We start from the raw sequence: 21,853 nt of genomic DNA, 5'->3' as shown, positions 1-21,853 counted from the left end.
GGGACGGTCAACGAACGTTCATTATATACAAACGAGCACAATTTTGCCAAACCACTGCCAATTTGACGAGCCGTTAATGACTGCTGGTATCCAGTGTATGGCTCATAATCGACGGAGGTGATATGTATGTGCAAGCAATGGAAAATTAAACAAAAGACTAAAAATACGCGCATGCTAACTTGGGTGTAATATTCAAAAAAAATTTCCAAAAATAGTCAAAAAAAGAAAGTGATCGGACGTCGTACTCCATTAACCGACGACACTGTTGCACTGCGAACGATAACCAAATACGTCGCAACAAAAGAGCTTTTTTGCAAAAGGTATATAATCATCGTTTCCGGTCGTTGCGATCAAAGGTCAAGATGCAACGTATTTCCCCGCGGCTAACTTGCGCAAGGTATGAACTGGCTTCCAGGAAGTGCTAATGGATGCTGATTGAGAAGGTATCGAGCCATCATCAGCAAACGGATCGCGCTCTGCCTGGTCCGTAGTTCCCGGACCTGCAGTTTCGGCAAGACTCACACCCAAGCGCGACGTTGAGTCTGTCGTATGGTGCTCGAACTTGGCTTCGACTTTACCCTTCCGTGGCCAGCTTGCTGACGTCGTGAATCGTGCCAGGAGCTTCTCTTCTGATCCTACCCGGACTTCGAGTTCGGGGATTTTCCAAACAACCGCAGAGTGCTTGCGACGGAACAGCGCACCCGTGTTCGGATACATGACAGCCCCCGTTGCACGAACCACTTCCCGGGGTTGCTTGGTTGTTTCGTCCTCGGGACTGAGGTCTAAGTTGACCGTGATCATGACATTCTTCAAATGTAGGGAACCCGTTGCGGGTTTGTCCACGAATGCCGGGTTGACGGAATAAAACACTATGACACTTGCCTGAAACTCCTCAATGTTCCACACCGGCCTAAACAACACCGGAGAATACGATGCTAGATCTGGCGGGGCAATATGGACTTGGTATTTGAAAGCGACTGTTGGAATGGCACGAGCAATTTTCTCCACGGCAACATTGTATTCCCCTCGCTTTTCGTCATCAGTCTTAGAAACCTCTGTAACGAAATGAGGGTTGGCAGCGACTTTCTCGAGCAAAACAAAGTTATCCAAGCGGACGACATGTTCAGAAGTCGTTGACCCTGGTGTGGCATTATATGCCAACGCTAGCTCACCAACAACGAATGATTTCGTCACATTACTGTTTTCAAACCAACTGCTTACGGTTTCGATGATGGAGGCATTCAAGCCAGGTTCGTGAAGTTCTGGATGAGAAACCGGTCCTGCGATAGTGTGTAGGGTGTGTGATGAGTGAATCGAAGTTGTATCTGACATTGCTCGATCTTCGTGAGACGGAGTTGCTGATATTGGAGCAGGAGACTCAAGTTGTCCGCCAGGTGAGGTAGCTGCAGAAGTGCTTAATAAAGATGGAGGCAGTATTTCCGCAGCTGTGGATGGTGCTATGAAAGCTGTGTTTCGGACATCGCGACGGCCACGGATGGTGCCCGCATTTCTCCTGAGTCCGACCTGCAACCCTTGCTATGAAATAATCAATATATATGTTCCCAAAAGGGGACTCCCAAATCTTACCATACGAAGAGCATTTGCCGTTTCATTCAAGGCCTGCTGTGCTTGCGTCTCGTCTTCTTGAATGGGCTGGTCCCGAATAGTCAAGTTGAGACCGGTGTCCTCCAGTCTAGAGCGTTTCTCTTAGCGGTATATCTAGGTTCTGAAAACGGATGATTACATACCCTGATGCTTCTCTCTGAGCTTGAGTGATGTCATCAACCAATTGCGGTCTCTCCGAATATCCCTCGGAGTCCACATGGATCTAGGCACGCGACGTTAAGATATTGGAAAATAAATGGAGGAAATGCACATACCTGATTTGCTGCCGCTGTATCAGCGTGATTGGATGCCAATCCATTCGTGGTTGCAGCGGTTTCATTTGTTTCCGGGATGGGAGTAATAGTGGTAGTGTCCTCGGTTTGAATATATTCATTGGCAGTAGATGCAGTAGGGGGTGGGCTGCCTATGGACTCGCCAGCAATGCTGGGAGTGTCCCGGCCCGGAGGAGTAGAAGGAAGTTGCGTGTGCACATTTGAACTTGAGTCTCCTCGTCGGAAACCAAAACCTGGTCGACTCTTCTTCTCAGTAGGAATGGAGGTGCCAGAGCCTAAAACGACGCTCTTTCGTCGGTTCATGACGGTCCCTAACCTACGAAGACCTCCCATCCTTGGGGTATGTCGGGGCTCGGGAACTAGATCACGTCAGCTATCAATGCAAAGTGGCGATTGAGCGTCCGAATAGATACCTGGCGGAGGCACGCGAGCAGCACGGCCTGATCGGTTCGAGTGTTGGCTCGCAGCGTCGTCTTGAAACCTCGGGGGAGGTGGAAGGTCCTCGCTGCTTGGAATAGCAGCTGGTGTAACACGTTCAGCAGCTACCGAGCTGTTTCGTGTCAGGACTGGTTCTCTGCCTCCATTTATTTTTGCGGCGAAAGTCTTGATTTCGTCCTCCGTCTGTATATTAAGCAGCACATTCAAACAACTTTCTGCTGTCTGTCTACTACGCTCGATTTGGTCCACCTCATGAGTCTGCAGCTGAGTGAGCACATCTCGAAGGTGATTAAGTCTGCTCTCATCGATGGCTTGAAGCTGTTCAAAAACAAACGGCGCCTGTGACTCCCACTGCTGAGTGGCCTGGGTTACGGAAGCAACAGCGGCCGCAACCTTGTCTGCTCCTTTGGCACCTTTCTCCTTTGCCTTTTCCAATTTCTTTTGTGCGGCTTCCAAGCCTTTTGCCAGGTGTGTCAGATCGGAATGGATGGTCGGCATCGCACTTAGTTCTTGGTTCCTCGATCCATACTCTCTGAGCGGCCTTTCCACGTCTTCTTCGATCTTCGCGGCGAGAACTTCATGAGAAGCTGCGAGTGCTTCGGTAGCGGAAGTTATGCGATTCCACGGTAGTTGAAAAATGCTAGAGCCGTTCTGTAAGCGCAGTCCATCTATCCGCCGTAGCAGCACTCCACTTACCCCAGCGCGGCACCTCCATCTAGCTGCGGTCTTCTGGCCAGTTTGCGCAGGCCTTGAACGTATAATTCCTCGACGCGTCTCCGTTCCTATAGAGCCTCGGATTAGTTTTCCTTGGTTGTGATTGCTGCGAAGCTCGGGATCAATCTACCTGGAGCCAGTCTGCAATGTCGGTATTGACTTTATTGATGAGACGAATGCGATCATTGAGAACGGCGGTGGCCTGGTTTGGCTGCAACGAGGTCTATTAAACAGTGCAATTTGTTAGCAGCTTGCGACGGCGGAATGGATCTCGTTGACGTACCAACAATGCAGGGTACTCCTGCCTTGACAGTTCCATAGCTGCGACGTCTATGGCAACGCCAAGTACATAATAGACAAGGGAATGCAATAGCTAGTAATAAACCAACGAGCGAAAAGATAATCAATGCCTGGCATAAAGCTCTATAAGTTGCAGGTTATCCATAAATCTATATGAATCCAAAAGAGCGAACACCAACAGCAAAGATGGAGGATGCGATGGGCTGTCAGGCGAGCCCGGAAGTTGCTAAAGGCGGGAAAGACCCGTTCGTGGTGTGTGATTGGCCAATCCGGAAGCCCGGGGAGAGCGCAATGAGGTAACTATGCTCGGATTTTTCGTGACCAGCGACTTCTCGGACTTACTCTCTGCATGTGTTAAACCTCTTTACCATGTTCTATCCTTCACAGACCATCACTTACAACGCTGCACAGCTCACTCTCGAGTACTGTGTTGCATGATGGCCATCACATTGGGCCGAGCTGGGGTGCTGGGGCTATCCAATCAGCATTCATCCATTCTCCTCCTCGGATGATCCATCGATCGCCGAACCAACTAGTTAGCCAGTTACTATGACCAACACAATGACGGGGGACTGGAGAGTTTCTTGTGAATTCAGCAAAAGGCTGAATTGGATGACAGCAATGTAGGTAACCATCATGATAACATTATCTTCTATCCGACTGTATTCTCATTTCAGCGTAGCACAACCGCCTGTCGCAACAACTCGCCTTCATCGACCTTTGCGGAAACCCAATCACAGGCTGTCGGTTATGAAAAGGAGGCTTATGACAAAGCAACTTCAGAGGTTGGATTCGCTCTTTTGTTTTATACGCTAATTATTCGTTTTTGAGCTACTGGAGGACTGCTCACATGTCACAAATAGGCAGAGTACGACCGATTATGTCAAGAAGCCATCGACAAACTCGAGGCTCAATCCTCCAACATAGCAGTAGTTGATGATCCGAGACTACGATCAGACGAGCAGAATGAATCAAATGCAGAAACCGTCAAAATTGGGGCATATCAGAAGTGCGTCCATCATGCTGACGGACTAATGTCCACTATTTATCGGTCGAAAAGATCTACCGACGGTACATTCGTTGCTCTGAAGGTTACCACCCCACATCAGATGGGCCCTCCTCATGATTCCAAAAGGGAGGCACGTATTCTTCGAGGTACATCCAGTCACAAACATATCATCCCGCTGCTCGAGACTTTTGACCTAGCCGGCGGTCGATTTATTCTCGTTTTTCCCTTCATGCGATACAATTTTGCCGAACTCTTACACAAAAATGTTTTAACGACACTCCAGGTTAAGGCTGCTCTGAGAGATCTGTTCCGAGCCCTCGACCATGTGCACGCACTCGGCATCATCCACCGAGATGTGAAACCCTCGAATATCCTCTTGGATAGCCCAGACGGTCCGGCTTATCTAGCTGATTTTGGAATTTCATGGAAGGAATCGGATCCGGGCTCTGAACCTGCAGTGAAAAAGATCATTGATGTCGGTACGACGAGTTATCGGCCCCCGGAAATCCTCTTTGGTTCAACACACTACAACACATCCTTGGATATGTGGGCGGCCGGCTGTGTGGTAGCAGAAGCGGTGGATATCCGCCATCGCCAGCTCTTTGACTCGGGAGATCTAGGCAGTGAGCTTGCACTTATAAGATCAATATTCACCACTTTGGGGACCCCCAATGCCCAGGTGTGGCCGGTACGAGTCAATCTCATCTTTTTCTCTGCCAAGCCATCTAACGTTAACTGTGATAGGAGTCAGAAAAGCTCCCCGACTGGGGCAAGTTTCAATTCTACGAATACCCTGCCAAACCTTGGGAGGAAATCTTGGAGGGAGCATCTTCTGAAGGGCGTGATCTGGTTAGCAAGTTGGTATGCTATGAGTCTTCTTCAAGGATGACTGCTGAACAGGTATTGGACTGTGGTTTTGTCATATTAAACGAGGCTAACAATATCCAGGCTTTGCGACATCCATTCTTATCACAGAAGGAAAGCCAGTCTTGAGGGGGAAGACTAGAGAGTATAGTCTGTAGTCTGCCTCGCAACGCGTTTCAGACTTTCAGTTTGTCCACGTGACCGATCACAGAATTACAGCAGATAACTTCGATTCCGGGGGGTCATGCTATCTAGGTCATTATTATTAATCATTGTAATGCTGGACGTGTCCACTCAACTCGAGATTCTCAACAGAGGAAGCATCAAATAAATATTAATCACGTAATGAAGGCTTTTATAAACCTAACTAACTAGTTATGGATCGAGATCCCGCTCGGACCACGTTCTGGGGTACAACTTACTTCTTAGAATAGCAGGTACCTCGGGCCCCACTGTGACGGACAACATATATGCGATTCATGCAAGTCATCTTTTGTTCTTATGTACCACAAGATCTTGATGATAATCAGTTCCTATCAGTTATCTTATTCCATACAAGGTACATCATCTACTCCGTACAGAAGAGTGTGTTCAATCCACCAAACACAGAGCCTAAGCAGATCCGCGGCTCTCCGAGAATACGCACAGTCCGCGCGAGAGACTGTGATATCACAGAGGCCGCAAACAGAAGACCAATCAGATAACAAAAAGCGCGGAATTGTTTCGGTTAGCCTTTGCTTGGTATGTTCAGTCTAAGCCGCTTTTAGCAACACGAATCTCCGACACGGCCTCAGCCGAGAATTATGGCTACTGATTGGTTCGTTGCTGTGTTCGTTCCTGGACCGGTCCTATTGCTAAGGTTTAGTGTATGCGCCACAATACCGCCGCATTACCAGGCACCAATACCATTGTTACCGTTCCATTGCTCATGTTACACGCGTAACCAGCGTTTCCCTCAAGCAGCCAATCAGTCTGCTTTATTCAGTGCCACCTCGTTCATATCATACAGAAACCGTATTAACATACGGCTCATCAAACTATGTTTCAGGTTTGGCCCTGGGGCATTCCCTACTAGCGTTCTTTTCCTTCTTCTTCTTCTTCTTCTTCTTCTCCAAACTCTCTCTCTCCCCCCCTCGTGGACCTTACATTCTTTCATGTGGTGATCACACCACAATCCAAACTTTCTGCTGTAGCCTGGCTGCTCGTCGCGTTCATTGTATGTTCGCCTTTGCAACTTGACCTGCACAGGCTGTAGTCTGACTTTCGTTCTCTACCCCACGTTCTCTATTCATACTCGTCTTTGTTTTGGCGCTGGCTATCGACCCCCAGCGCTGTGTCGCTCACTAAAACAGTACTTCTCGTCTCGTGTGGTCGACTTTTGGACGCCGTCTATATCGTCTTACGCTGATGACTGTTTTAAGATTGTCATATTATTACGCGCCGATTAGTTGTTGAGACTTTCAGAGTTTACATTAATCGAAGAGTTTTCGCCATGTCGCACGCCCATCTTCACCGTCATGCAAAACGCGATTTCATATCAGATATTGAGAGTTTCTTTGGAGTCGGTGGTGGAAATAGCTCCCCCGATCAACAAACGGTAACAGCACCGGTCGTTTACGTGACTGCATCGCCTACCTTCACTGGTGCAATTGGTGGTTATGTTACAGGCACTCAGCCGCTTGACACTCCTGCAGAGTCAACTTCAACAGCAGGAAAGGGTAATCCTGTAGCCCAATCAACCACACACACAACGACAATTCCCCATTCGGATAAGACAACCACGACCACCAAGGCTCCAGAGACCACAACTCATGCTCCGTCAACCACGTCGACTACATCGACTCAGTCGACTCAGTCGACAACTTCAACTACGTCTTTATCGGATCTGTTAACCACCACTACCGAGCCTCCCCAGACAACTTTCTTGACGTCCTCTTCCACACAATCCCAGTCTTCCACTACTTCGTCAACGGGTACTGTGTTAGATCAATTTCCTTCTCCAACTGCTTCTGCCACAACATCTGCTGCGGCATCCGCTTCCAATGGTCTCACAGGAGGTGCCAAAGCGGGAATTGCGATTGGTGTTTTATTTGGAGTGGGTGTTATTGCTGGATTGGTTCTGTTCTGGTTGCACAAGCAGAGGATGAACAGAGAAGAAGCAGCTGCCGCCGCTGCTGCTGCCGAAAATGAAAAGTTCACCCCAAGTCAGCCTCCTCCTATGACCAGCGCTCCGCCACCACAGTCAATAGCAGCTTATTCCACTTCACCAACGAGTCAGACCGCTCCTCAAGTCAGCTTGCGTCCAATCACTCAGTTCAATCCTTTATTCAATCAGCCTGCTGGAGCCAATCCTTATATCGCTGGTGCTGCCGGTTCTGCTGGCGCCGCGGCTGCTGGTTTGCAAGTCAATCAGCCAGCTGAACGTCCATATAATGGCTCAGCACATGTTCCCCCGCAGTCTCCTCGTCAAGATCCATTTACAGATCCAGTCAATCCATTTGATAATGGAGCGCAAGCCCCCTCTCCTCCTTTGCCCCCGGCCAAGGACGCATCATCCCCGGTCAGAGATTTGACACCTTCGCCTACCGGAAGTACTCACAACTTGCCTAGTCCTGTCACCGAAGAAGGCCCATCTCCTGGATCTGCAGAAGCTGGCGCTGTCGGTGCAGTCGCGGAAGCTGCTGTTGGAGCTGCTGCTGTCGCCGCCGTGGCCGCTGCAAAGTCTGAAGATAAGCCAGCCGAACCACGGACTCCTTCACCTGAATACGTTGAAGGTACTGGATCACGACCTCAATCTCCTGTTGTTGGTGGGGCTTCAGTTGTTAGTAACGTTCACCGAGTGCAAATGGACTTTACACCCTCCTTGGCTGATGAAATGGAACTTCGTGCGGGTCAACTTGTGAGACTCTTGAAGTCGTACGATGATGGATGGGTAAGATTAATTCTCCAACTTTTCATAGACATTTCATATACTAACATGCGAATAGACTCAATGCTCTAGCATGGATGGCTCAGTTAAGGGTATAGCACCACGCACATGTCTCTCCGCACGACCGCTCCAGCCTCGACGCCCACCTGGAAGTGGTGGTCCTAATGGCCCTGGTCCTCGTGGTCCACCCGTTATGGGACCCAATGGGCTGAATGGAAGACCCATGTCCCCAGCAGGTAGCGGCATGGGACCTCCACCGCAGATGCGAGGAGCTCCTCCCCGGTTCTACAATGACGGTCGCCCTATGACCCCAACTGGCTCCGGAATGCCGCAATTTCCACCTCCTCCTGGCACTCCACGATCCATGTCACCTGGACCCGGTCGGGGAAGCATTGACGTTCCGCGCCCATTGACCCCCGGAGGCTCGCGTCCAGCTAGTCCAGCCGGAGGACGATCACGTAGCAACAGCGCAAGTGTCGCTCAAACGGGTGGACGTCCTCCCGTGCACCGAGGAAGTCAAAGTCCGTTAGCTCCACCAACTGGTCCTTTACCTGGTCCTCCTGCGCAGCCTGTTCAAACTCCCACCGGACCTCCAGCACCACCGCAGGTTCAAGTTAATGGACGTCCTGAGTCGCCTATTGAGAGAAAACCTGTCCCCGGTCAGCAATAGTCGTACGCTTGGCTCTGAAGTTTCCATTCCATTCTACATTCGATACCCATTGCCAAACTATTCTATTTCTGTAGGACTTTATTTGTCGGTTCTCAACGTCGGCTAGTTTTTCCATGCTTTTTCCTTTCCTCTTTTACTTGAGATTTGGCTATGCCACCGATTCTCTTGTTTTGTTTTTTTTTTTTTTTCCCGACTTGCATTTTCGTCATTGTGAGATATTGTATGTTCATTGTATCTGTATATAAAGCAATGATGCGATAGCAGCATTGATGATTTCGAACTGGATGGTGTATTGAGTAGATAGTCACAATTCCATTTCTGAATGTCTTTGGTTTGTCGATGATGCCTAGATAATGGTATCTATAGAGGTATTCCGCATCCCCTTTATTTATGCGCAGAGCCAAAAGTCATACAAGAGACCTGGAAACATGAAATATTCAAAGTCTATTCGAATTATCTACATAGTTTATAAGTAAATAATCATGATATCTATATAAAACACCGTCTATGTTGAATTCCAGATGCGATGGCAACTCATCTTCTATTTCCTCCCTTTTCCATCCATGATATACAATGTAAACCATCAGAGATGAGGCACTCCCAAACTAGCAAGGACCAAATTCGCAATACTGAGCACGCCCTCACCAAGTATAAGCCCTGACGCGAGGACGACCACGGTCGACGACGAAGTATCTTCTTGACTTGGATCAAGTGGCGATGGCTGTGCTTTCGTCGTCGATCGTACTTTAGTAGGCTCAGATATGAGAGGGGATGACGAAGTGCTGTCTTGTTCATCAGTCGTTGCTTCGTCCCGTGTGTTATTGGAAGGTGCGTTAACAATATGACCCTGATCCGAAGATGGAGGTAAAGGAATACGATTATCAGCGTTTCTTCGAGCCCACCACCACGCAATCACGCCTCCAATAGCTCTTGCGAGCGTAAAGGAAGGTACATTAAACATTCCCACCGCAACGGCAATACCACCAGGCACAAAAGCTACCCACGAAGGCGGAGGAGAACCCTGTGCACCACGTCTAACAGTAGACACGATCTTCAACACCGTAGTCCCCACGAAAAACGCTCCAAAGATCATAGCAACCTGCCACGCCATAGGCGGCAAGCCCTGACCGGTAACCAATCTCGCCGTAAAAATCCATACAAACGCAGCTGGGATCTGGAACTGGTCACCAGGTACAGTATATACATTGACGTACATCTTATATACGGCTGTAGATACCACGGCACCAAAGACGCTGCCGATAACTTGCCCGTAAAACTGGGCCTTGGGGCTTGCGCCTAGGATGTGGCCCGTTTTGAGGTCTTGCATCATGTCACCGGCTTGTAGGGCACCGGCTTCGGATACTGCTCCTGCAAGCAGATTTGTGACTATAGCGGAGCGGCGGGTGTGTAGTGATGATGGCGTGACGAGCGAGAAAATGAGTTGGGTCAGTTTGCTGATTCCCGATACGGGGTTGAGGTCTGTTTCGCCGAGGGCGCGGACACCCATGATTGAGAGAAGGACAGCTAGTAGAGTGGCGAATGTGGAGAGGAATGGGGTTATGATATTGCCAAAGGCGATGTGCATGCATATCACGTTCAAAACTAATGTGAGTGGCAGGAAAATAGCAATGGTTCTGTTTGATATGAGTTCCGAGGAAGGAGCATCGGGCTCCTCTATTTCGTTCTCTTCTTCTTCTTCGATATTTAATTCTTCGGCTTGTGCAGGTGAATGGAGAGCTGAATATTCAACGTGCGCACGATGTCCTCTTTCAGAGATGGCGTCTTTTAATCCCTTTCGTTTTATGGTTTGCAGCTTAGATTTCAGCCATGGTAGAAATCCGTATGAGGTTCGCAGTATGAGCCAACCGAGATTAATAATCGAGTCTGCGAGCATGATTGCTAGAGATACCCATATAATCCATCCTTTACTACCGTTTGCCCAGTCACTAACTGGTCCTGGTGCCCAGTTTTTGTGTTTGGCGATAGGAGACAGGATTGCCCATCCGAGGACTGCGCCTAGTAGCATGTGCATTGAAGTTGAAGGGCCCATGATGATTCCTTGTCCCACGTATGCGGGAGAGGGGTTAAGAGTCCATAGCCAGTTTTGAGCTAGGGATAGACCAAAGATTGGGAGGTCGCGAACTTGGGGAATGAAATATGAGAAGAGTGTCTGTTTTACGTTAGCACTTAGAACGGACTTCTCCAATAGTAGGAATAACTAACATAGAAGGCTGAGACGGCAAATGCACCAATGAGTAATCGAATCTTTGATCTCCAGTCCCTGCGGCCATCACCCTTGATTGGAACATCAGAGACAGCTCTACCTGCAGCGCTAGACGTCGACAGCGTTCGACTCTGCTGAGGCTCCGCCGACTTCTCATCCGCAGAGGTCCCATGCAACATCCTAATCATCAAAGCCGTTGCCGTGCCACTCGGAAATTTCAGTTTTTCTCGAATAATAACCTCTCTTCGAAGCGGAACTGCAAATATAGCTCCAAACAAGCAGACTCCAAGACTCCAAATCACCAACTTCCAGAAACCGACGTTTAATGGCCCCCCTTCACCGGTCCCTCCATCACCCAATTTCCCATCATCCCCTTCTTTGAGAAGGAATTCGAGAGCCGGAATGACGCCCACAAATCCACATCCCAACGGCATTGTGCCCACGGCACCAGCAACAGTTTGAATGAGCACATTCTCCACTGGCGTAAACGGAAAGGAGAGATGTTTCGATAAGCTTTTAAACACGGCAAATCCAATCAGGGATGACGGCATAGTCATTAGACTCATCCATCCTGTCTGGAGACCGAAGTAAGTATTTGAAAATATAATCAAGGTGCCGATTCCGAGGCCAACAATCAGTGAGCGCGGAGTGAAGCTTTGCGCTGATGTGTTGGGCGCAGATCTATCGCTAATACCATTGTTATTGGCGATATTGACATCAATATCAGCAGCGGTATTATTGTCTCCGCTTGAGGTGTTCCCCGTGGTGGTCATTGTGCCATAGTTCATTGTGTCATTCATTAATCAACAAACACCACGGTGTGTCTCCGATCGGTGTGGCTATTGTCGAATGACTTCTCTCATCGAGTCGACATTGATTTGGATATCAAGTACATAAAGGAACGACAACGAAGAGTTTGAAGAGTAGCGGATGAACATTTCTCGTGATTTGAGTCCCCTCATTCCAATGACGACAGTCGCTGATTAATCATCATGGATGGAGTTAACTTAGTTATATGGGGGTTAAATTTTTTGAAATCTATTAGGATGTTATATAACTAAAAATTTTCTACAACATACATGGACTTATAACTCAGTTGGTTAGAGTGCCGTACTAATATCTGCTCATATCACGAGTTACTTATTAGTCATGCGGAAGTCCACAGTTCGAGCCTGTGTTGGTCCAATTTTTTTTTCTCCATTTGCCCCCCCCTACTCCGGGCATCGTCTATTCTTTATTTTCTTAATGAGGATATAAATCTTTGTTTTGTTTTCTTTTTTCAGTGTCCAGACCACATATTGAGCAGTCATTTGTTAAATTTAAGTGGTTACTCGGTCCTGGAGAATACTTCTATCTATAACAATGCAACAGCCCTACGACGAATGGCTCACGACCACTTCTCCTCGAGCCCTCTGCCACCATTGACTCTGCTTCCAGGTCTCTCCCTCCTCTCCACCAAATAGTGCACGCCACTTGCACATGAACCAAGGTGCCACCTCCCAGCTACGCATATCCCACGGTTGGCCCTGCGCATCTCCCGCTGCTAAAGACTTACCACGGTTACTACCCAGACTACTCCAATAGCAAATCCCATTCTCAACAGCCACATCTTTCTTCAACTCATGTATATCAATCATATGCGGCTGCGTTGCTAACAGAGTAATAGCATGGGCCCTGAAAGCAGGAATCGGGATTATGTCCATGAAAGCCGGATGCGGATACAGAATTTGAGGAAGAGTAGGCTTGAGGTGTGCCGGAGTTGTCGGGCTGGTGATAGTTGCAAGGATCGTGTTTGGGTCATCTGTAGGTGATAACAGAGGCTGATAGAACGGTGACGGCGCAAGCTTTTCGACCATGATGTCTTCTACTTTGAATCCCATACTTTGAGCGTTTCGAATGCATGCAAAAATTATATGAGTTCGTGAGAATTGGATGCATTCCATCCATGGATCTGGTAGACGAGATGACGGTGGTAATACTTGGGAAGTAGATCCGTGACGCAGGGATTCGATGCCTGCGGATATCACTCTGCCGAGGTCGAAGCCTTGAACTGTGAATTCGTCTTTTTGTCTGTTTCTTTGGCCAATGCCATTACTATCATTCGATGATGATTCCGATGGGATATTTGGCTCCAGGGGGAGGTCGGTGGGAGATGTAGCCAAGTCCGGACAAAAAATAAAACCCTTTGCCGCAGCGCTTGATTCTCCTGAAATCACGGTGCCCCCTGTATGTGAGGATGGTGCATTGTGGTCTGGTCCATTAGCTCTTAATTGATTCTATTGATGTGGAATAGTCCGTAGGGACCAGCTCACTGTAAGTTCCCGTGCGTTCGTACTCTTTCTCAAAAACAGTACATGAGATACTGTTGCCCACTGTTAGAGGCCAGGTGGGAAGTAAGTCATGAGAAATCTCATTCTCGAATAATGATTGAAAATCACTGTGCGCTGTCCAACTCCAATCAGATGATGACAACAACAAATCATTTGACATATCAGCCTCATCAGGGCGAGAATTATTTGTTTTCTCTTGATTGTCTTGTTCTAACCGTATCAAGGATGATATTGTGCTGTTTTCCGAAGTAAAATTGGCCTCTCTCGTGATTGTCGTGCCATTTACTTGACAACTACTTCTTGAGGGCCAGCATATCTCCGAAGCTTGGGCTGACAGCCTCTGCGACTCGCGCTGTAAGCCATGCGGCGATTGCGTCGCCCTCAGTCTTTGGCCTAGGTAATCATCAGGTTAAAATATGCATAGGAAGTCGACATTGCTTACACTTACGATAGGCTCTTTGATTCAGGCGATTCTGCTCACGCCGGGCTGGTGTCACGATACGTTTCCGTGCCTTTCCACTATCACTGCGCCGGTCGTTGGTCTTAGGCACTGCACTCATGTTATACTAATTAAGCAATTGTTAGTGAAATAGGAGGCATGAAAAGGGTAATGACAGTAGGGAATGCTCGCTATAGTCTGACTATCTGCAGCTTATCTGCTGGGCTCGGCGTTAGGGCTTTACTGATATCTCCGATAGACCCTAATCATTACTTGCACATGTTTCCACCCGCCCTGCCGCTGTGTGGCTTACGGGACATGTAGCTTACAATGCAGATTGGCTTACAGTGTTACATCGAACCGCTCAACACATAATGATGAGGCTCTAGAAAGATGGCATGTGTGCTCTAGCTAAGTGGTGAGGTCGAGGGTTGATATCAACACCTCGCCTAAAACGGGCTAGTCCCGATATGGCACCCAGGCAGGTCATATCCTGTCACATTTATTCTGACATCTATGTCTCCTGCCATGCCTCTGTGAACTATCGTGGCTGACTCATAAGCAGGGAAGTGATTCAATCCCGAAAAGACGAGCTGTAAGCCAAATATTTCCATTCGTCACTTGAATCAAAGGTGGTGAGATGGAATATATATAAAAGATGTCGCAATGGCTGTGCTTCGGGGTAGCTGGCCTCGATATTCTCCAAAAATACCCGTGGATCAACATAAATATTGAACAACTTATTATCATCCTTCTCATTCTCTAATCCGATCACTTAGCAAGCTCTAAACCACAGCCCAAGCAATCATGAAGATAATCGTCGTGATCGGTGCTGGAGGGAACCAGGGAGGCTCAGTAGCACGCACTTTTCTCAACCTCCCTCACTGGAAGGTCCGCGCCATCACTCGTAACCCTTCATCTCCGGCTGCCAAAGCTTTGGAAGTGCTCGGTGCTGAGGTCGTGCAAGCGAATCTCTCTGATCCCGATACTCTATCGCAGGCCTTCCATGGTGCACATGCCATCTTTCTAAATACAGATTTCTGGGCTACCTACAGGTCTTTCGTAGCCACGACAACACCTAAGGAGAAAGGTCCTTTAGATGGAGAAGAATTTGACCCCGGCAAAGTCGCGTATCAGGCAGAGGTTTCCTACGGGAGGAACGCGGCTGAAGCAGCAGCCACAGTACCAACGTTGGAATGTCTTGTCTATTCGGCCCTTCCAGCAATGACGAAGTCGACTGGTGGAAAGTATAAGTCTCATCATGCGGATTCCAAAGGGGCTATTGCCGATTATATCGAAACAGAACTCCCAGACTTAGCGAAGAAGACTTCTTTCATATATCTCGGCGCGTACAACACCAATGCATTGCTTTCGCCCGTTTTGGATCCATCGGACGGCAAATACAAGTACTTCCTACCGTTGAGCAAAGCCGCAAGAATGCCAATAATCAACCAAAAGGAGTCAACGGGACTGTTTGTAAAGGCTTTAATTGAAGATGAGGCACCCGGCACCAAGCTATTGGCATACGACACTAATAGCTACTTGACGTACGAACAGATTCGTGATATTTGGTCAAGGGCCAGTGGCAAGGAGGCGGATTTCGTGACGGTGACCGTTCAATTTATGCATGAGAAATTCAAAACACCCATGGAACTTATACAGTCTGTGCCGGCCCTGGAGGAATACGGCTATACCGGGTCAATGAAGGTAATCGAGCCGGGTGATTTGAAGACTGCTGTGAGAACCAAGTCTTGGGAGGAGTGGATGATGGAGAGGGACTGGAAGGCAATTCTCGAGGCTTAGATGTGGTCATTGCCCAGGTGCCTTTTATGTCGCTAGATGTCTCCCCTGTTTGATAGTCATATTGTTCGAGTTCTACTAGATTAGCCGTAAAGTCTGATTCAACCACAAGATATTGGAAATGTGCATCCGTAGCCTAAAAAGATATAAAGCCCCTTTCTCAACATTTCCTCTCTGTCCTTCTAGTATCTACTAAGAAATTCAGTAGTAAAAAACAAAAAGAAGTGTCTGGTCACTAAGGGGGTCGAACCCTTGACCTTGGCGTGACTGCTAAGTAAGGCACGTCTATATTAGCACCACGATCTAACCAACTGATCTAAGCGACCCGAGCGTCTGGCCACTAAAAATGAGGGTCCATATGGGTATACTAAGAAGCAGCCAATCAGATGCTATAGAACTGAGAATGCATGCATTAGTTCCTGGTGGCGCTTTCAACTAGGTCAAATTGGGATTAGATTGAAGATAATTCAGACGCCAACCTTAAAGGGAGACTGGACGATCGAGGACAAAACACCAGACGATAAACTTGGATTCTGCCAATTCAGGGGATATGCAAGAAGATCTTCTCTATAGAACACTGAATGGATTTACTTGCTTGACTGCCGGTGGCACAAACACAATTCGGACTGCACTACGAGGTACTATGTAGAGGTTTTACTGGGACTAAAGACAATGTCAACCGCGGCCTGTCATTGGTCCGTTATCTCCGAATGGGTCTCAAGGCAAAAATTTTCCTGCCTTTGACATGGACTTATAACTCAGTTGGTTAGAGTGCCGTACTAATATCTGCTTGCATTACAAGTAACTTATTAGTCATGCGGAAGTCCACAGTTCGAGCCTGTGTTGGTCCAATATTTTTTTTCCTTTTGCTTCGTCCATTCTGGCTCCATTCCACAGATATCGTGCTCTTTTCTTTCTAACTCAGATGGATTGTCGATCTAAGCGTCTGAATGATCCCCTTTGAAACACTGGCTACAAGAGTCCCAAAGCTAGACCAGGAATTGTTGTAAATAATATGAGCCTATATATGAGCCTTGGAACACTCAAAAATCACTTACCAGAAGCCCCATTAAGGGGATCTCCTTTTTGGTGGAATGGTACAAAATTTGTTCCAATAGGGATTCAGTACTGTGACAGACAGCGGCTACTGCGCGACATGAACTACAAGCTGCAAATGAAATGCACCCTTGGAAGTAACTATGTGGCTGACGGCAAGACGATTACTTTCCCTTCTCTATTAATGGTTGGTTGGTTGATACATTCCATGGATTATGGAATAGGTTATTAGACCTGGCTAGTTTTATGCTGCTATGCAGACTTGTCACATGGGTTATACCCTGTATTAAGGTCAAGACCTAGGTTGCCGTACGAGTCACGACAGAACCTAGCATAGGATAACCCTATCGTTCTCTAGATATGTCAGCTCATTCGTAACAAAGGTCATACACTGCGCCGTGGGCATGTGTACCAGAGCCGCGAACCCGGGCATCCGTGTTATAGGTGCTTGAGGCCCTGGTTCAACAGACAGCTCTTCAGTCCCGGTTGCTCCCACTACACGACTTTTGCCTTGATAGGAAGTAGTACAGAACATATATCAGGCTATTCGATATCAAGAACCTGCTTCAGTCCTCTTTTCACATCATTCTCTTGCAAATTATTGTGATCCGGGTCGCGACATCAGAGATTGAGTGATGGATGAAGGTACGTATCTCATTTCAGCCCAAATGTGCTTCATGTATTCTACTGAGGCTGATTCCTAAAAGAGCGTACAATCACAATTCCCGATCCAGGTCCACCAAAATGTATGACAAGGGACTCTCGGATAGAGGAGATGATATCAGTGTCGAGGCTGAGGACAATGTCGACAAAGTGATGAGTTTGCTGAGACGGCATCTCGGACTTGGCGGCTACATTTCATCACACTTTTCCCGAAAGCAAATCCAAGGACGGTGTGATTTTTCTGATGCTCGCAGCGGGATATACTCGCCAGCAAACCACGGAACTTCTTTTGAGTCGAGGTGCAAATATCTTCACTGAAACGAAGGATCTTAGGGCAACTGCTCTCAGGTACGCAATTTGGGGTGATGCATCCGTAGGAATATGTGAGTTATTGATTAACGAAGGTGGAGAGGAGCTCATAGAGATAAAAGAAAAGGAAGGTAAAACTGCTCTTCTACTTGCCGTGTATTCTGGAAGTGTCGAGCCATGGACTAAACGGCACTCAAGCCAACGCCCACACCGACGGCGGCATGGCTGGCTGGTAGTAAGGATTAATACGCCTGCTAAAATTTCAGTATGCTGGAGCCATGCAACAAAATGGGTAAGAAGCTTACTTACAGGCGCATCTGTAATTATGCTACATAGAACAGTGGTTCAAGAATCTTCCAGGCGAATATGGGCAAATGAACCTTCAGCATTCCCCGCAGCGTGGCGAGCAATTCGGTATAGGTATAACGCCACCCCATGGCAGTGAAGGAAATCACGACAGACAAAAAAGCCAACAACCTTGACAGAATATGGGGCTTCTTGTTGGTGATGAAGGAAACAACAAAATAAAGGAAGACGAAGCGGTGCCAATGGTATCTAAAAGACGAGACTGGTCTTCCCTGGGGAAGCTACCATCTCTGATCGACTCTAGAAGGGAGTATATCCCGGCTTTTCGCAATCGAGAAGTACGTCGCACATTTTTAGAGCGTGTTCCTTAGTATATACAAAGTATGACCGATCGAGAAGAGTTCGAGGAGGGATCGAAAATGAAAATGGTAAATTGAGATTCACTGAGAGGAGAAGAGCATCCTTAAGTACCACCGGGGTATGTCTCTGGGAAACGTCCTTGGCCTAAAGGCAACAATCTTCCAATTCAGGCATCATCCTGACAAAGCTGTCATTATCTGACTAAAGTTTAACACTTACCATTATTTCTAGGGCTTAGGACACATATTTCTATTTCCTGACATATATCGCTATGTTTGATGCAATATGTCTATACAACAACATTTGTCGGATTACCGAGAAGAAAATTCATCACATTCTCAGGCGACATCCTCGCATAATTCTTCGCCGTCCTATCTGCGCACCATGCTACATGAGGACTCGTCGTCAAATTCAGCTCTTCTACGCCTTCTGCCAGTAAAGGTGACGTTTTCACTGACGCTGGTTCGATAGCAAAGACATCCGTTGCAGCGCCATGTATACTCCGGTACTTGAGCGCTTGCAAAAGTGCAACCTCGTCAACGATTCCTCCACGAGAAACATTGATTAGAACTGCTTTATGTGATATCTTCGCAAACTCGGCGGTTGATATCATGTTCATGGTTTCCGGAATTCGAGGGACAGCAATTACCAGAACGGTGCTCTTTTGGAGAACTTCGTCAAACGGTATTCGCTGTATATCGGTGTCGTTGCTGGTAGAAGGACTGTCCTCTCCCTTTCGACCGGCGATCAAAACCTTCATTCCGAGAGCTTGTGCCATCTTTGCTACTCTCTTTCCCACATATCCGTAACCTAAGATACCCATAACCTCTTCCTCACATGTCAAACACCAGTCTCCATCTCTGTCCGCCATTCTATTTGACAACATTGAACCGACTTTAAGCCAAGTGCCATCTTTAGTGGCACGGTCCATGCGCACGACATTCCTTCTTGCAGCAAAATACAAAGCCATGACATGATTCGATACCGATTCCACATTAGATCCTGGGCAATTACTGACTCGAATTCCGCGTCTGCGACAGGTTTCCAAGTCCACGCTATCTGTCCCAACGGCAGTAATGGCTATGAATTTGAGTTTTGGCGATACAGCTTCGGAGAGAGCCTCGGCATTGATACGTGTATAGCAGAGAACGAGGATAGTGGCATCCCGGAGACGAGCATGAAGTTGGTCTGGTGTTGTGTTCGAATAATGTTCTTGAGTAAGTGTTATGCCTGGGGGCGCTGTGAATTGATGGGAAGGATCAAATAGTCCGGCTTGTAAATGCACTAGATGGTGGTGCTCTGCCATGATTGTTTTGGCGGAAGTGAAAATCAACAATGGATCACGACGAGATTAGATGGGAAGATAGTTCTATATTGTTTATATAGTTCATTCGACGAGGGCCCACTGTTTGATAAGCAGGATTGATGTTGATTGCAACTGTTACTCATATACACCACCAATCAGCAACCAGAATCATACGCTACCCCGCGTTGCAGCACGCCCTGGGACAATTTATTCTGTAAACAGTAACCATGCAATGCTTTCTATCTACAATACCGCACAGTTTCATGGGTGAATATAGTAGTCACAAAAATTGTTCATTCAGCTTCAGCGGATTCTGAAATCCTCGATCTTCCCATGTTTGCATTGTTTGCAGATACAGATTTTGCTGCTCTTCTTTGGATGGTATCTTTTGCTCTGCAACACCCCTGGCTTGTCGCGATTCGTCTGTTTCGAGCATTGTCGCGTCATCGTCTGAACTATCGACGAACCGATATGTTCGAAAATCACAGTTTTCCCACGCACTCGCTGTTGTCCAAGAAACATTAGAATCTTCCAATTTGCCTTTTCATCTGCTTCTAAAATAGGGTATGAGTGAAAATTTATATTCACCATGTTCCTCAGCCTTGATTCCACTCCAGTCTTGAGTAAAGTAGTGAAGGAATCCGCCATGACAAACGACGACTACTTCCTTCTCAGGTCTTTGCATCAGCCATTGGCGTGCAGCGCGAGCTCGGCTTATCAGGGCATCAGATGAAGGTGCCCATTTCCCAGTCTGTGTACCGAAGTTAGCTTCATGGACTCATGTAACACATGCCAACGAAGAACAGGCACTTTTTTGTTCCAATTCTCCGGAACCTGACTAAGATCCAAAGAAGAAGGCATGGGCACAAGCCGACGTTCAGCAAATTCTCGCTTTAGATCAGCAACGTCACTGCCAGTGTCGCAAGCTACATCGCTAGTCTCCTGAAGTTCGGCCACAGCGACAACTCTAACACCGCGCTTGATTGCTGGCTGAAAGGAGTACAGTGCCGTTTGGAGTGTTCTTCTAAGTGGAGAAGACACTATAAGGTCGATAGAAGATTGATAAGGAAACCGAGCCTCAAGATCTTGACACTCTTTTATTCCTGCTTCTGTTAGTCGTGGGTCGGGGATCAAGTAGGCATCGCCTCCCTTGTTGTGTTCGCCCTGTAACGGTTACTTCAGCCTCGGTCTCAGCTCAATTCAGAGAATGCATACTTGTGCATGCCGCACGCAGTGAACTCGGGGCGCCATCTTGAACAGTCTTATCTTAAGTTACTGTTCATTTAGTTGATGTGGAAGCAGGGAGTTGCAAGACGAAACTTGAGAGGATACTTCCTCATTGGTGATACATGTCCCACTTTCCTTTCGCTTTATGATTCCTGAACACTGATTTGCTGATATGCAACCACTAGTTTGTTTTGGTACTAGCGCCATAATACTATTTACATACATAACCCTAAACCCTAACAACCTAACGAAATCATAACCCTAAATCAACCATGACTTAGTTTTCCAACCACATAGCACTCTACATCCCATCTGGTATAAATTATGGTGTCTATTATACATTTGCAGCACTGCTTATCTTGAATTCGTAGTGATTTGTCTATCTCGTATGCCACTATGTATCATTGCATTTCAAAGGGTGTACCGGTACAGGCAATCTGACGTCAAGCATAGCAGAGCCACTTGACAGCTCTTGTACAGATTTCCAGAAATACAAATAAAGTTATCTAAAGCATGATCCACACATGTTTCACGACGCGCTTAAAAGCCACATATCTAAGGCCTGGCGTTGTTGTGGAATGTTGCTGTTACAACCGCCCCCATTGGTTGATTCGAACGAGAGATCAGTTCTGTCTTTCTAACGACTCTGTTAAAGTCTGGTCATTTCGAGTAGAGTACTCTTTCTCGGCCTTGGATAGAGCACATGTCGATATCAGCTGCTTCGTTGCTTCTCAGGGCTATACATAGAATTGCAATGGTGACTGCTGATTGGTCGAAGTATGAAGACTGATATATCGTCTGAACTTTAATTCAACCTCAACCTCATTTCTTCATGCTAGATTCCCTGTAGATTACTTTAGATATAAGCCACAGAATTGTAAATATCATGCTAGATGGCACAGTTTCTAACGGCTTGATTGGTGGTTGCGCTTCCCTAGCATGAGGCATACGACTTGCCACTCTCTAGCCACCAGGAAGGCTCCCCGGAGGCGTAGATTAAGTCGAAGATAT

General features: G+C 47.3%; 8 protein-coding genes and 3 non-coding genes across 11 annotated transcripts, besides 2 other annotated features; 5 read left to right on the top strand and 6 right to left on the bottom strand.

The window, feature by feature from the left end:
• Positions 1-357: 357 nt before the first annotated feature.
• TSTA_087280 (uncharacterized protein) lies at positions 358-3,369 on the bottom strand (the record flags this gene model as incomplete). The annotated part of the gene is made up of 8 exons (XM_002478410.1): positions 358-1,536; positions 1,588-1,693; positions 1,749-1,828; positions 1,881-2,257; positions 2,312-2,976; positions 3,033-3,118; positions 3,181-3,273; positions 3,334-3,369. 8 exons carry the CDS (start codon positions 3,367-3,369, stop codon positions 358-360), a joined length of 2,622 nt encoding a protein of 873 aa, XP_002478455.1.
• A 542-nt stretch (positions 3,370-3,911) lies between these two features.
• On the top strand, positions 3,912-5,352 carry TSTA_087270 (cell division protein kinase (Ctk1), putative; the record flags this gene model as incomplete). Its single annotated transcript, XM_002478409.1, has 4 exons — positions 3,912-3,973; positions 4,033-4,135; positions 4,214-5,047; positions 5,104-5,352. The coding sequence occupies 4 exons, from the start codon at positions 3,912-3,914 to the stop codon at positions 5,350-5,352; spliced, it is 1,248 nt and encodes a 415-aa protein (XP_002478454.1).
• Positions 5,353-6,300: 948 nt separating this feature from the next.
• Positions 6,301-6,334: a microsatellite.
• Positions 6,335-6,715: 381 nt separating this feature from the next.
• On the top strand, positions 6,716-8,822 carry TSTA_087260 (SH3 domain protein; the record flags this gene model as incomplete). Its single annotated transcript, XM_002478408.1, has 2 exons — positions 6,716-8,155; positions 8,211-8,822. The coding sequence occupies 2 exons, from the start codon at positions 6,716-6,718 to the stop codon at positions 8,820-8,822; spliced, it is 2,052 nt and encodes a 683-aa protein (XP_002478453.1).
• Positions 7,874-7,941: a microsatellite.
• Positions 8,823-9,405: 583 nt separating the features above from the next.
• Positions 9,406-11,834, bottom strand: TSTA_087250 (oligopeptide transporter, OPT family, putative; the record flags this gene model as incomplete). The annotated part of the gene is made up of 2 exons (XM_002478407.1): positions 9,406-10,992; positions 11,046-11,834. The coding sequence occupies 2 exons, from the start codon at positions 11,832-11,834 to the stop codon at positions 9,406-9,408; spliced, it is 2,376 nt and encodes a 791-aa protein (XP_002478452.1).
• Positions 11,835-12,127: 293 nt separating this feature from the next.
• Positions 12,128-12,231, top strand: TSTA_087240. The gene has a single exon. It is a non-coding gene; the product is annotated as a tRNA-Ile (tRNA).
• A 188-nt stretch (positions 12,232-12,419) lies between these two features.
• Positions 12,420-14,135, bottom strand: TSTA_087230 (uncharacterized protein; the record flags this gene model as incomplete). Its single annotated transcript, XM_002478406.1, has 4 exons — positions 12,420-13,297; positions 13,359-13,769; positions 13,825-13,926; positions 14,105-14,135. The coding sequence occupies 4 exons, from the start codon at positions 14,133-14,135 to the stop codon at positions 12,420-12,422; spliced, it is 1,422 nt and encodes a 473-aa protein (XP_002478451.1).
• A 346-nt stretch (positions 14,136-14,481) lies between these two features.
• On the top strand, positions 14,482-15,618 carry TSTA_087220 (uncharacterized protein; the record flags this gene model as incomplete). The annotated part of the gene is made up of 2 exons (XM_002478405.1): positions 14,482-14,497; positions 14,612-15,618. The coding sequence occupies 2 exons, from the start codon at positions 14,482-14,484 to the stop codon at positions 15,616-15,618; spliced, it is 1,023 nt and encodes a 340-aa protein (XP_002478450.1).
• Positions 15,619-15,844: 226 nt separating this feature from the next.
• Positions 15,845-15,941, bottom strand: TSTA_087210. Its single transcript has one exon. It is a non-coding gene; the product is annotated as a tRNA-Ile (tRNA).
• A 421-nt stretch (positions 15,942-16,362) lies between these two features.
• On the top strand, positions 16,363-16,466 carry TSTA_087200. The gene has a single exon. It is a non-coding gene; the product is annotated as a tRNA-Ile (tRNA).
• Positions 16,467-18,412: 1,946 nt separating this feature from the next.
• On the bottom strand, positions 18,413-19,615 carry TSTA_087190 (D-isomer specific 2-hydroxyacid dehydrogenase family protein; the record flags this gene model as incomplete). The annotated part of the gene is made up of 2 exons (XM_002478404.1): positions 18,413-18,453; positions 18,625-19,615. 2 exons carry the CDS (start codon positions 19,613-19,615, stop codon positions 18,413-18,415), a joined length of 1,032 nt encoding a protein of 343 aa, XP_002478449.1.
• Positions 19,616-19,895: 280 nt separating this feature from the next.
• TSTA_087180 (phosphoglycerate mutase, putative) lies at positions 19,896-20,866 on the bottom strand (the record flags this gene model as incomplete). Its single annotated transcript, XM_002478403.1, has 4 exons — positions 19,896-20,119; positions 20,204-20,366; positions 20,426-20,779; positions 20,831-20,866. 4 exons carry the CDS (start codon positions 20,864-20,866, stop codon positions 19,896-19,898), a joined length of 777 nt encoding a protein of 258 aa, XP_002478448.1.
• Between the last annotated feature and the right edge of the window lie 987 nt (positions 20,867-21,853).

The sequence above is a fragment of the Talaromyces stipitatus genome, genomic scaffold (assembly GCF_000003125.1).
Source record: "Talaromyces stipitatus ATCC 10500 scf_1105507295527 genomic scaffold, whole genome shotgun sequence".
Taxonomy (NCBI): domain Eukaryota; kingdom Fungi; phylum Ascomycota; class Eurotiomycetes; order Eurotiales; family Trichocomaceae; genus Talaromyces; species Talaromyces stipitatus.
Note: the sequence above shows the minus strand (reverse complement) of the source record. Positions and strands in the feature narration are given on the sequence as shown.